The following is a 13,943-nucleotide window of genomic DNA, read 5'->3' as shown; positions in this document are numbered from 1 at the left end:
GATTTCTCTTTCACCGTAAATAATCGGAAATAGCTATGATAAATATTTAAATGTTAAATGTAAATTTCATTCAGATAATGATTTTTTTTTATCACTATTCAAATATTTTCTTGTTATTATGACTGCCGGTGGTAGAATGTCCTGTGGTCCGGGTAGGTACCACCACCCTGCCTATTTCTGTCGTGAAGCAGTAATGCGTTTCAGTTTGAAGGGTGGGACAGTTGTTATGCTGTAAAAACTAAGAATCTTAGAACTCATATTTCAAGGTAAGTGGCGGCATTTATGTTGTAGATGTCAATGGGCTCCGGTAACCACTTAACACCAGGCAGGGCGTGAGCTCATCCACCCACCTAAGCAATAAAAAAAATACCCCTTTTTGTAATGATGTTGAAATAAGACGCTATATGAGGTATGCTGTATAAGGTATAAAGTATTCTATAGGTTTATTTATAAAGGTTTTATTTACTTTATCGAATATGTACAGATATGTTACATGTGTTACAGACAGTTGATTATTATTATATTAAAATACTCGAGTTATGAATTAAGTATTGACACCTAAAAAGAAACAATGTTAAATCTAAAAGAGTTTAAATAAGTTCAGGTCATTACTATCACACATTCGATCTATAAACGATGTTTAAACAAAGTTGAAAAAATAACAAAACTATACTACAGGTTTATAACAGCATGTGTAATATCTGTCTTGAGCGCGAGACCATACCTTTGTTATTCTTTAGGCCGTTCACCTGTACAATATGATTTCTCAGTATTTCTCTCAGTAACTTTGTTCAGGAACACTTTTTACGACAGTACGAGAAATTACTATAAATTTAATTTTTACTTGAATCATGAATAATGGAGACTTTAAATAACTCAACAGTTTATACAAGAAAATAATTGTGATTCATTGTAAAAAAGAAGCAAAAACCTTTGCTAAATTAATACATAGCTGTGTAAAGTAAATATTGTAACTTTAATATACCTTAGAACTCTATCTCAAGGTGGGTTGCGGCATTTACGTTGTAGATGTTTATGGGCTCCAGTAACCACTCAACACCAGGTGGGCTGTGAGCTCGTACAACCATCTAAACAATAAAAAAAAGTCTATTAGTAAATGTCATTTGTTTTATATTAATTTGTAATTGTTTCAAAACAGTGATAACCGAATCGGACACCAATAGCAAAGAGTATTACGATAAAATAGTCATGATAATTTTAGTTTTTTAGTATAAAATGTTTCAGGATGGGCTGCATTCATTTGTACACCAATATACCTATATAATAAAATGCATTTTTTTATTGCCTTTGTAGGTAGACGAACGAGTCAGTCCAACTGATGGTGAGTGGTTACCGACGCCCATGGCATCAGCAATGCCAGGGGCAGAGCTAAGCCGCTGCCTACCGTTATTTAGGGAAAGTAAACCGATAATTCTTTTAGCATCAACTTAATACTTTTAGCATCGGCGATCGGTAATTCGATGCAACGACTGAACGCTATAAGTCCGCAGTTCGTGACACACGAATAATAGTCGCACTCAGTTCTGGGCAGGGCCGGACTTAAACTTAATGCCGCTCCTGGGCACCGGAAAAAAATCCGCCCCAATACTGGAATTCTACCTTAACTTATAGTTTATATATTTTATTGTTCAAAATTAAAATAACTAATTTATCGCGGAAATTTTACCATATGTCTTATGTTCCAAAAACATAAATAAATATTTGTTTTTTTTTTCTAACAAATATAAATTTTGGCTTAGGATGAATCATAATTAAATTACATAAAAAAACTAATTTGATTTCTTTAATTACAGAAAATAGAAAAATCGATGATTATTATAAAAGTGCCAAAATTATAATTCACAAATGATGGATAAATTGAACATCTTGAATTATTAATCAAAAAGAAGATTATTAACCATTGGAAAAATTTTACTTTCAAAAATTTGCCGCCCTAAAAAAATTGCCGCTCTGGGCACCTGTCCCGACTGCCTTAGTGTAAATCCACCGCTGGTTCTGGGTCGCAGAAATTATGATTTACGTGCAAGTAAACAGTCAACACGAGCGCGTGTTGCTACTCCCGCTCTTCTGGCTGCCGAATCAGCTGCGACATCACCGATGCTAAAAGTGTTGCGTTCAATTCAAGTCCTAACTGTTATTGAACCGATAACAACGGTTGTGTTATAAAATCTGTTATGTTCTCACGATGTGTCGTTCACATCAAGTTAATACTCGTATTATGTTGGTTTATGTAATAATCAAACGATACGATAACGGGTTTAAACATACCGGTTTTATTGTGACTAGAGGTCCCGCAGTAGTCGAAATTCGACTATAATTAATTGGAATTGTAAGTTTGTACACTATTATGATTGTATTTTATACTTCAATAATCACAAATTTCGCCAAGACTACACTATAAAAAATATTAATAAAGACAAACAATATTTAATCTATCTCAATTTGACAACAGACGTCAAGAACAAAAGTTTGACAATAAATATTATGCATGCATGTGTGCGTCAAATACATGGTATGTAGTGTGTGTAATGTTTTCTTTATTGATTTAATGTATATTTAAGGCATTATTTAAAAAAAATATTAGCATTGTGCACTTCTTCTCGATATTCTCTATAAGTGTGGAAAATATCATACTCCTCCGTCCGCGCAATTTTCGTAAAAAGGGATACAAAGTTTTTGCTTCACGTATTAATATATAGATTTAGAAATTTAGAGAAGCGTTAGTACAAATACAATGAATGTGATCATTCACAAGTTTTTTTTTTAAAGTAAATATGTTGATAACTTATTTCAATTTGATCATGTGAATCAAATATTTGGATTTTAAATAACAATGCATGCGTATGATGATGGAAAAATATATAAGTATTCCATAATGTTTTTAAAAATGTTCGAAACATAACAGCTGGCGGTCATGGGCTTGAACGCAACTTCCGCCGGAAACTCACGCCATACTCGTTGCACTTCACATCTTTATGTCGATCACATATCACGTTATATATTTGTGTGACTATATTGATATAATGTTTTAGTGTCACAAGACGCGTATGAAACCATTTTTATTCCAAGGTCAAAAACATATTAAACTTATTTACTGGTGGTAGGACCTCTTGTGAGTCCGCACGGGTAGGTACCACCACCCTGCCTATTTCTGCCGTGAAGCAGTAATGCGTTTCGGTTTGAAGGGTGGGGCAGCCGTTGTAACTATACTGAGACTTTAGAACCTATATCTCAAAGTGGGTGGCGCATTTACGTCATAGATGTCTATGGGCTCCAGTAACCACTTAATACCAGTGAAATGAAGACATTTTTAAGCATTTTCAATTCCAATAGCTAGAAGCGTATATTGTGTACATAGATTGTGTTTTGTTTCCAGATACGTCGTACGAGAAAGCATGTCGGCGAGGCTCTGCGCCAAACACACCGGTCCCAGGAGCACAGGCGCAGCACAGTCCGTCCCGATTAGCTTCGTTTTTCTTTTCGAAGCGTTCCTTCCGCAACAATCCGTTGAAAAGAACAAAATCAGCAACGAAACTGGAAAAAGAGCGAGCTCTGGCTGCCGTACCAACGCATCCGCCTACACACGCGCTGCGGACGTCCAGGTATAAACTAGTTATTAAAAATTATTATTAACTTTAATTTATAAACCCTTTGCGGTCTTAAGATTAATGTAATGTAAGACTATATGTCCAATACGCGAAGACAGGTTATTAAAATTGTGTAGACAATTTTAAGCTCTACACAGGTATTGACCAAATCTGTAGCGATAACTCTTTTTTTATTTTTATTACTTAGACGTGTGGACTAGCTCACAGCCCACCTGGTGTTAAGTGGTTACTGGAGCCCGTAGACATCTACAACGTAAATGCGCCACACACCTTGAGATATAAGTTCTAAGGTCTCAGTATAGTGCAACGGTTGCCCCACCCTTCAAACCGAAACGCATTACTGCTTCACGGCAGAAATAGGCAGGGCGGTAGTACCTGCCCGTGCCGACTCACAAGAGGTCCTACCACCAGTAAAACCACCCAGTAATGTAGACCTGTTTCATCTTTTAGATGAGTAGATTAGGTATAGAATACCTTATAAATATGTTGTTACGTACATAATATTATTTAGAAAAAAACATTCTTGTGTTTCTGGTTGATTCGAAGCTTAGTTTGTTGGCAAGGTTTAATAAATGTTAAACCCAATGCCTGTTATTAGTAATATTTTCAATTAGCAATTTCAAACAAAAACCTTTTCTATTATCAAACACGAATATTATTTAAATTAGCTTGAAGGATTTACAATTGCTTGTAGTTATTGTACTAAAGGACATTAATTTTGTAGCAATTATACGAAATTAGTCACTTATTTAGCCACCGTGAAAACGGGGTCAACAATCCATAGTGAACAAAAACACTAAGCAGTAAGTTCACTTTCTAATTGTTTTTCTACAATATGAGCACAGATAATCGGCCGAATGAACAAGATGGACAGCCTTTCATTATTATTAGAACAGCGCACTACTTTTGTGATGTTAGAAAAACATTATTGCCAAATTAATGTGCCCAAAGTATCAATCGATGGAGCTCATTTGACAAAAAAAAGCAAGCAATAAACATCCAATACCGTAATTATTATCTAAACAATTCCTGTCATTATCTATGCAAAGAAAAACTGGCGAGATTGTCTCTCTGTTTTCAATAGAAAGGTTTTTCTAAAGTTCATAATCCAGTCATTTTGATTTGTATTAGCCTACTCAAAAGTCAACGAAGAATCAAAAGAGTCACCAATATACTACCGATTTACAAACAGCGATGATATTAGCACTGAAACTTGTAATGAAATGTGGGTGTCTTTAAATTGACCTGTGGCTGTGTGCCGAGTGTCTAATGTATTTAACAAGGTGTCGTGACTGCATAACGTTATCAAGACCCGACGGTGTTGTCATAATTCGCAGGAGTGTCGCCCCTCCTCGTTCGCCTTCATTTACAGTGTGTTCTTAATTACTCCCCTCACTCGGCAAACACGAAGCTTCGTTCAAATAAAATAAATTAACTTTGAATGGACTACCTGTGTAGTAACTGTCAGTTAATTATTGCACACGATACTTTACGAATCCTTTACTAAGTTGATTGTTTTCGTAGAACTAATGTAACATAGAGAGTAGCAGAACACAATAATGTATTTAGAAAGTTATATTTATTCTTGAGAGAAATCGATTGGTTTTCTGATTATCGATATATTTAGAATACAACCTTATCTACGACGTTTTCTTACAACATGTTGCTTAAAAAATTATGTATTTTTTTTATTCTCAGATCTCACGAAAGTCTGTTATCTGCTCACTCTCCCGCCGTTTCTACAATGGACCTAGGCCCTCCGAATCAGGTACCATATTAATAAATACTACATAATACTCCTAAATTAAAACCAGTTTGTGCTATGTTAATAACTATTGACTCGTAATTTAGTTTTTGATAAAAAAAAACTCGTTCTAAATAGTACGCTCGATATTATCTCACATCCTGTATTACGAAGTATTTTTATGAATTCATTTTATCGTTACAATAACAAGTTCATTTTTGCTTTTAAAATGTGCATATCATGAAAGTAACGAAGTAAATAAAAGATTCAAAATTGCTTCCGATAGGTATTTATTGCTTAAATAAAGTAATGGCGTATAGTATTGTCGAATTATAATTTAATTGATTGAATAAATTTAACAACATTCATTTAGCTTGAGATCATTGAGTTTCCATTCAGCCCACTGAGTTTCTCGTCGGATCTTCTCAGTGGGCCGCGTTTCCGATTAGGTGGTAGATTCTGCGAAGCACGGCTCTTGCTAGGGTTCGTGTTAGCAACGTCGTCAGGTTTGAGCCCCGTGAGCTCACCTACTAGTTAAGGTAACGCTGAAATAGCCTCTCAAGGCTATCTATCAGCTTAGGTAGGAAAAAAAAAAGTTTCCAAAGACTTAACGCGCATTCTTTTTCAACACTAAAATTGCCTTTATCTATGAACCATAGAGATTGCTTTGGCAACATTAAAAATATATAATGTAATTTTACTATTTGTAGGTTGAAATACGCGCGCTTCATTCGTCAGTACTGGGCAGAGCGCATTGCTTCGCGCTGAGCGCAGAGAACCGCGCACCTCGATACTTCGCTTGTGCTTCCAGAAAGGAGCGAGACCGGTGGATATACAGGTAGTTGTTTTAACTCGAAAATCTTGTTTTTTTTTCAGTTCATACAATATCTCGCCACGTTAACATTGGTTAAATTTAATTTTAGAATTTTATCATTAAAGAAATCTTGCGATTATTAAATACCTAGTAAGATTTTTTTAATACGCTTTTATTAGCTCCAGCTCCAGACGTATGTATGTTAGTATGGAATCTTTGAACATGATTTTGACTCCCTTCAAAACGTCGGATTAACTCGAAATTCGGTATACTTATTAAGGACCGATGACAATTCGATATTTATTAAAAAAATTAAAAAAATTGAAATTCAACTAAAAATGAAAAATAAGCAATACTTTAAAAAAACTAACAAAATACACTTTTATGGAAAATTCAACTAAAAAACAATAATAAAATAATTTTTTCTTACACTATTTTTAATTCAAAATTATTAAAGTTTATTTTCTATTTTTAGTTGGATTTTCTATTAAAGCGTATTTTGTTAGTTTTTTTTACAATCAATACAATACTTTTTTTACATATTTTGTTAAAAATATTAGTTTTATTAAATCTTAAGATTTATTTTTAAATAATTGTTATCGCTGCGATCTCGCGACTGTTTTACTGAGAGACAAAAGTAGTAATTGAACGAGCCCATGACTCAGTACTCGTTGATTTACACTGTAATTCATAATAACAGCTAACTAATACTATAAGAGTGAAATTATTCGATGATCGTAATACATGCGACATATTAAAAGTAATGTTGAATGTGTTCGTAATTTATGCATTAGCGCATGTTTTAACCCATTGAATTCAAACTCGGTACCGTTATTGTTGGTACAATTAGGAATGTTTTAATTCACCATCTATATACCTACGACAAACACAAAGACGCGCCTGTAGTTCTAAGAAACTGGTGTATTTCACAAATTGAAGACAGTGGAAAATGTCTATGTTACGAAAGCAATTTAAATATTAGTGTTTTTTTTTTCTGAAATCAAAACCTGTCACGAATGTCGTCCTAATATTTTATAGTAAGGAAAGTCGGTTGGGGTACGACATGTGGGATGCCTTATTTATAAATATGTGAATTTAATAAAAGCCATTAGCAGTATCGAGATTCCCTAGTATAGTAATTCACATCAGAATAAACTAAAAATTGTATTGTTTATGTCATAAAAGGAAGTCAACTATTAAAATTCTAAAGTTCATTCATAACTATATTTTTAGAAATAGCCTTCAGATAGTTAGTTATTAATATAATGTGATGAAGATTAACGTGCGTCACATATACTTATTGTTTGTTTATAACAATTATCATTGGATACTCATTGTTCATGGAAACAATTTATGTACATTCAAGGGGTTTGTTTTCTTCAAGTGTTTTAAAATATAAACAATATCAGACTCGATTAGATCATGATCCACTAAAAATTATTATATCGAGGGGTGAAAGAAAGGCTTTTCGATTTATGCGACATTTTTGGATTTTTTCAGGAGAGCCATAAAAGTTAAGTTAAGTAAAAAGATTAATGTCGCACATTATTGAAAATGTTGCTTAAACAAAAGAGCCATTCACCCATGGGGAATGACATAAATTTGCAACATCCAATCGCTTCCTGTATTTGTTAGGCGCCTAAGGAATTTACTAGAGAGACGGTATTTACTGATGTTATGGCATATTGTGAACCGTCACAGATAGCTACCACCATTTCTTTCTAACTTCAAGCGATAAGGCTTTCTAGTTTGCAGATTCTGTCAATGTGTCTTAACATGGATTAATGCATTCACTTGGACTCCACGTTCGTGAACTACGATAACCAGTTAATACCAGATTGCGATCACTAAATCGCTAAACAATAAAATAATCCAATTAAATTTATTATATTACTAGCTGTACCCGTCCGCTTCGCTGGGCATTTAAAATTAACATTATTATTTCTCAACCCCACAAAGATTCTCAACATTAATGCCCCGCAACTGGTGTAGGGAGTCCAACACTCATATAAATATTAGCCTATCCATTAAGTACATATATTTTCTACATGAATACCAAGTTTCAAGTCAATCGGATGCATGGTTCAGTAGGTATAACGGAACATCCGAAAAACCACTGTAGATTTATATATTAGTATAAATATTATCAGTGAAGTTAAAAATCAATATTGTCTACTTCAGTTTGCGACAAGCGGCCCGACCGGACGAGATGCGGACGCGACGGTGCGAGCGGACTGTCAAGCTGTGGTTGTTGGAAGCCAAGGCCATACCACCGAAGAAGCGGTATTACTGCGAGATCATGCTCGATGAAACATTATATGCAAGGTATTTAATACTACTAATGTACGCCTAATTATCTAAATTCAACCCTATTCACTGATAACTTAAGATTTACATTTATTTCATTTGATATTTTATTTTAGTATTGGTATTATTAACAACAAAGCTTACGGAACGAGGAAACATCTTCGGAATTTTTTTTTTTTTTTGCATCGTCTTATTATCGATGAACATCGGTTGCACGCACCAAAAAGTGTCACGTTCCGCCTGAGCCTGAACTTGCAAGCGAGAGCGCGGAACAAGCGATAGAGAGGCACGATCGACACATTTATCTCACATACACAGTTCGAATAGTTCTGCTACTGACATTATCACGTAAAAGTATCTTCCGTAAATCGACTTTACAGACAACCTTTTATTTTTTGCTGTAAACTCTTTCTGACTGGAACGCGTTTCTATGTCTCCAGGTCATCGTCAAAGCTGAAGACCGAGTTGTGTTTCTGGGGCGAAGTGTACGAGTTCAGCGGTCTGCCGGCCGTGCGCGCGATACACGTGAACGTGTACCGCGAGCCGGAACGACGCAGCCGGAAACGAGACAAGCACGCTCTTGTCGGTGAGTACACCACGGATATACACCAGAACTACATACTAAAGAGCCAAATATACATCACTAACGTTACAACGTTACGTTTTTTACTGGTGGTAAGACCTCTTGTGAGTCCGCGCGGGTAGGTACCACCACCCTGCCTATTTCTGCCGTGAAGCAGTAATGCGTTTCGGTTTGAAGGGTGGGGCAGCCGCTGTAACTATACTGAGACCTTAGAACTTATATCTCAAGGTGGGTGGCGCATTGACGGTTGTAGATGTCTATGGGTTCCAGTAACCACTTAACACCAGGTGGGCTGTGAGATCGGCCACACATCAAAGCAATAAAAAAAAATACAAACGTATAACAAAAATACATAAATTACACACACCACTAGATGTACAAAGCCCCGGGAACTTGCGCGATAATAGCCTGTCGTTAATCCTTTCTAGTTTTTGTTTTTAAAAAAAAAGTATTCAAAACATCGGAAGTCAATATATAATGCCAATTTAAAAGAAAGACGAGTGATTGATCCATAAATTAGTTTAAATCCTGCCACTAAGCAGTGGACATTGAGATTTGGTCTTGGCTTCTTCGAGCTAGTCGCTTGACACATTCTTGTTAGGGGGTATTCGGATATAGAAATCGAAAAAAGAAAATAAGTATATCTAATAAAAAATTTGTGCTTAGACTTGTGAAGAAACTCACGGCCCAGCTGGTGTTAAATGGTTATAGGAATTCATAGACATCACGAAAGAAATAAATAATAATTTTTAAGTTCGGCTTGTATGCAATACGAACTTTTTTAATACGCTTGTATTAGCTTCAGACGTATGTATGTTTGTAACGGAATCTTTGAACATGATTTTGACCCCCTTCAAAACGTCGGATTAACTCGAAATTTGGTATACTTATTAAGGACCGATGACAATTTAATATTAGAAAAAAAATTGAAAAAATTTAATTCAACTAAAAAATAAAAAATAAATACTTAATAGTTTAAAAAAACTTTTTTTACAAATAAATAATTTTTTCTTACAATATTTTTAATTCAAATTTATTAAATTTTATTTTCTATTTTGTAGTTGGATTTTCTATAAAAGCGTATTTTGTTAGTTTTTTTAAACTATTTTTTATTTTTGCCCAACTATGAGCTTGGTTTGATTTATAATGTGTAATATTAATATTTATAGGCACAGTGCGCATCCCGGTCGACGACGTATCGTCGCGATACCTCAACGAGCGGTGGTACGCGCTGTCGGAGAGCGACAAGCCGCAGTCCCCCGGCGCCCGCGCCCCACCGCCCCCCGCGCCCGCCCTGCGCATCAAGTGTCGCTACCAGTGCGTGGACGTGCTGCCGCTGGACTGCTACGCGAGGTTCCTCGACTACCTCAAGAGGAATTACAGGCGGCTCTGCGAATATCTAGAGCCTGTTATCGGTAAGTGCCACTGCTGTGATCAACGTTTATCACGATGTTTAATCCACAGACACAGCCCACTGAGTTTACTGGTGGTAGGACATCTTGTGAGTCCGCACGGGTAGGTACCACCACCCCGCCTATTGCTGCCGTGAAGCAGTAATGCGTGTCAATTTGAAGAGTGGGGCAGCCGTTGTAACTATACTTGAGACCTTAGAACTTATATCTCAAGGTGGGTGGCGGCATTTACGTTGTAGATGTCTATGGGCTCCGGTAACCACTTAACACCAGGCGGGCTGTGAGCTAGTACACCAATCATATCCATTATCCTGCCCTTCTCTCAGTCACCTGGGGTCAGCGCAACATGTTTTCTCTTTCCTTACTCTTCTATCATATACCATTTCTTCGCTCACTCTCCTCTTACCCATATCGTCTTTCACGCAATCCATCCATTTCTTCTTAAGTCAACCTCTTCCTCTATATCCTTCCACATTTATAGTTAACACTCTCTTACCAACCTCATTTTCATTTCGTCTCATCACATGTCCACTCCATCCCGAACGCGCACTTCTCAGCTTCTCTGTCACAGGTGCCACTTTCAGACTTCCTCTAACATATTCATTCTGTCCGAGCGTGAGTCATGAGCTCGTCCACCCATCTATGCAATTACAAAAAAAGGTGCGTGTACTTATGTACGCGCGTAAGAAGTAATATTTTATTTTTATTAAATTTATTTCTTTTTTTTATTTAAATTTTAATCAATTTGAAAAAAAATCGATTAAACAACATCCTCAAACACGCATATTGGACATTCCTTTTCTTGACATCTTATAAATTCGGTAATTCTCAGTACGGTTCGGAAAGTTCACCTGCGGCTATATTCAGACTCGCCAAGTAACGTCGGTCGTATTGTAATGAGCGATTTAGTGGGCAACTTCATTCTGTTAATTTTGTGTCACGGTGCGCGCGCATCGTAAAATCTCACTCTCATCAATTTTTCATGCCGCGCCTAAAGAAGTATAACTTCAAAAAGGAGGATAGAGTACAGAGGTCAAGCTAATAGGAGCGTTTTACAACGTTGTTTCATTAAGGTTGTGCTCTGTTGGTCAGGCGTGAAGGCGAAGGAGGACATCGGGTGCGCGCTGGTGCTGTGCATGGCGGGCGCGGGGATGGCGCCGCGGTACCTGGCCGACGTGGTGGCGCTGGACGTGCGCCGCACCGGCGACCACTCGCTCACCTTCCGCGGGAACTCGCTCGCCACCAAGAGCATGGAGGCCTATCTCAAGCTCGTCGGCGATCAGTATCTACAGGTCTGTATTCTAAGCACCTTACTCAGTATTTACCCCGGTCACCGTCCTCGTCGAACCCGTCGCTTGCGAAGAAGGGCCCGACGAAATAACCCATAGACACAGCCCACTGAGTTTCTCGCCGGCTCTTCTCAGTGGGTTGCGTTTCCGATCCGGTGGTAGATTCTGCGAAGCACGGCTCTTGCTAGGGTCAGCGTTAGCAACACTCCGGTTTGAGCTCCGTGAACTCACCTACACACGTTAGGGTGAAGCTGAAATAGACTCTCAAGGCTATCAGCATAAGTAGGAAAAAAGTATTTACTTGTGATTTAATTGAGCTAGAAATCGATATAAACGACGGTAACCGCTTAAGTGGGTCTTCGGTAGCACCAAAATAAATATGCTATTAATTAATTAAGCTTTACGTTGTGACAGTATATCGACGGGTCAAAGGCTATTTGATTTAAGCGACATTTTAATAACTTTACTGCGGAGCAGTAAGTACTCCCCAGTAAAGCGTAAAATTTGGAAAAAATATCACACTAAAAAAAATCTTTTGCTATTTCAATGGAGTAAACTTAATGGAAGTTCAATTAAAAACATCAAACTGTTAATGCTTATACTAAATTTATTTATTTATTTTTTTTGCTTATATGAGTGGACTAGCTCACAGCCCACCTGATGTTAAGTGGTTACTGGAGCCCATAGACATCTACAACGTAAATGCGCCACCCACCTTGAGATATAAGTTCTATAGTCTCAGTATAGTTACAACGACTGCCCCACCCTTCAAACCGAAACGCATTACTGCTTCACGGCAGAAATAGGCAAGGCGGTGGTACCTACCCGTCCGGACTCACGGACTCACTCAATAAAACGCACCTTTAATTCCAAAGGTAAATATCACGTGCCGCTTAAACCAAGCAGCCTTTCACCACTCGATATATAAACAGCATTATTCCAGTCAGTATATTCTGTTTAAAACGAAAAATTGTTAATTTATGAAAATTTACCTAGGGAATTTGATTGATTGAAACGATGTCGCAAGAGTTAGCGCCCTTAACAGCCGAACCGAGAGGCATGGCATCAACATCGGGCGTACATTAATTAATGTGACGTTTAATATCTGAAATATGTGTATATTTATTCGTATATAGGTGTGTATATCTATCTGGACTAGAGGTCCCACAGTAGTCGAAATTCGACTATAATTAATTGGAATTGTAAGTTTGTACACTATTATGATTGTATTTTACACTTCTATAATCACAATTTCGCCAAGACTACAGTATAAAAAATATTAACAAAGACAAACAATATTTAATCTATTCTCAATTTGACAACAGACGTCAAGAACAAAAGTTTGACAATAAATAGTATGCATGCGTGTGTGCGTCAAATACATGGTATGTAGTGTGTGTAATGTTTTCTTTATTGATTTACTGTATCTTTTATGCATTATTTAAAAAAAATATTAGCATTGTGCACTTCTTCTCTATATTCTTTATTAGTGTGGAAAATTTCATACTCCTCCGTCCGCGCAATTTTCGTCAAAAGGGATACAAAGTTTTTGCTTCACGTATTAATATATAGATATAAGTATATATAGATACGCACAGGTATTCCTAGTTTGAAGCCAGATGGCCGTACCTAATTTGTCCCCAATCATTTATTTATTTTATGTATAATTTTTATAATGTTGCATCTATATAGGGTACAATTAAGTATCAGGAACGAGAAATTCTGTATCTGTAATAAATGAGATTTTTGAAATGTATATTTAGAGTTTTGAAATCATGGATATCCTACTTTATGTTTCTATTGTCCACGTTCAATTGATTCATTAAAGTATCACAGAAGGAATTTACCCCGATGGCCTCATTGATCACATTCGATTTCCCCCAGGACACACTAGGCGAGGCGGTGGCCGCGGCGGCCGGTCCCGCGGCTGTGGAGTGCGAGGTGGATCCCCTCCGGACGAGCAGCAATGCAGCCCTCCGCAGACAACAGACGGCTCTGAGAGACGCCGTGACGCTTGCCTGGAGATCTATTGCGTCATCAGCGCCACACTTCCCACCACCTCTGAGGGACTGTTTCGCTACCTTCCGAGAAAGGTTAATAGCTTCTTACTCTCGTCACAAATCACAATCGAAGTATCTAGAAAGAAGATCTATTTAACAACAGCT

General features: G+C 37.0%; 1 protein-coding gene across 17 annotated transcripts in view; it reads left to right on the top strand.

Moving 5' to 3' along the window:
• LOC101738176 (ras GTPase-activating protein raskol) overlaps window positions 1–13,943 on the top strand; it is a 202,503-nt gene that overhangs the window by 180,906 nt on the left and 7,654 nt on the right. For all 17 annotated transcript variants that reach the window (XM_038015935.2, XM_062672447.1, XM_062672445.1 and 14 more), the window contains 8 exons: window positions 3,398–3,623; window positions 5,328–5,397; window positions 6,084–6,211; window positions 8,369–8,512; window positions 8,935–9,080; window positions 10,247–10,492; window positions 11,582–11,781; window positions 13,663–13,871. In XM_038015935.2, coding sequence (XP_037871863.1) covers window positions 3,398–3,623; window positions 5,328–5,397; window positions 6,084–6,211; window positions 8,369–8,512; window positions 8,935–9,080; window positions 10,247–10,492; window positions 11,582–11,781; window positions 13,663–13,871 — 1,369 coding nt within the window. The remainder of the gene's footprint in view (window positions 1–3,397; window positions 3,624–5,327; window positions 5,398–6,083; window positions 6,212–8,368; window positions 8,513–8,934; window positions 9,081–10,246; window positions 10,493–11,581; window positions 11,782–13,662; window positions 13,872–13,943) is intronic.

The sequence above is a fragment of the Bombyx mori genome, chromosome 15 (assembly GCF_030269925.1).
Source record: "Bombyx mori chromosome 15, ASM3026992v2".
In the NCBI taxonomy this organism is placed as follows: Eukaryota; Metazoa; Arthropoda; class Insecta; order Lepidoptera; family Bombycidae; genus Bombyx; species Bombyx mori.
This window is presented reverse-complemented; position numbering and strand designations above follow the sequence as displayed.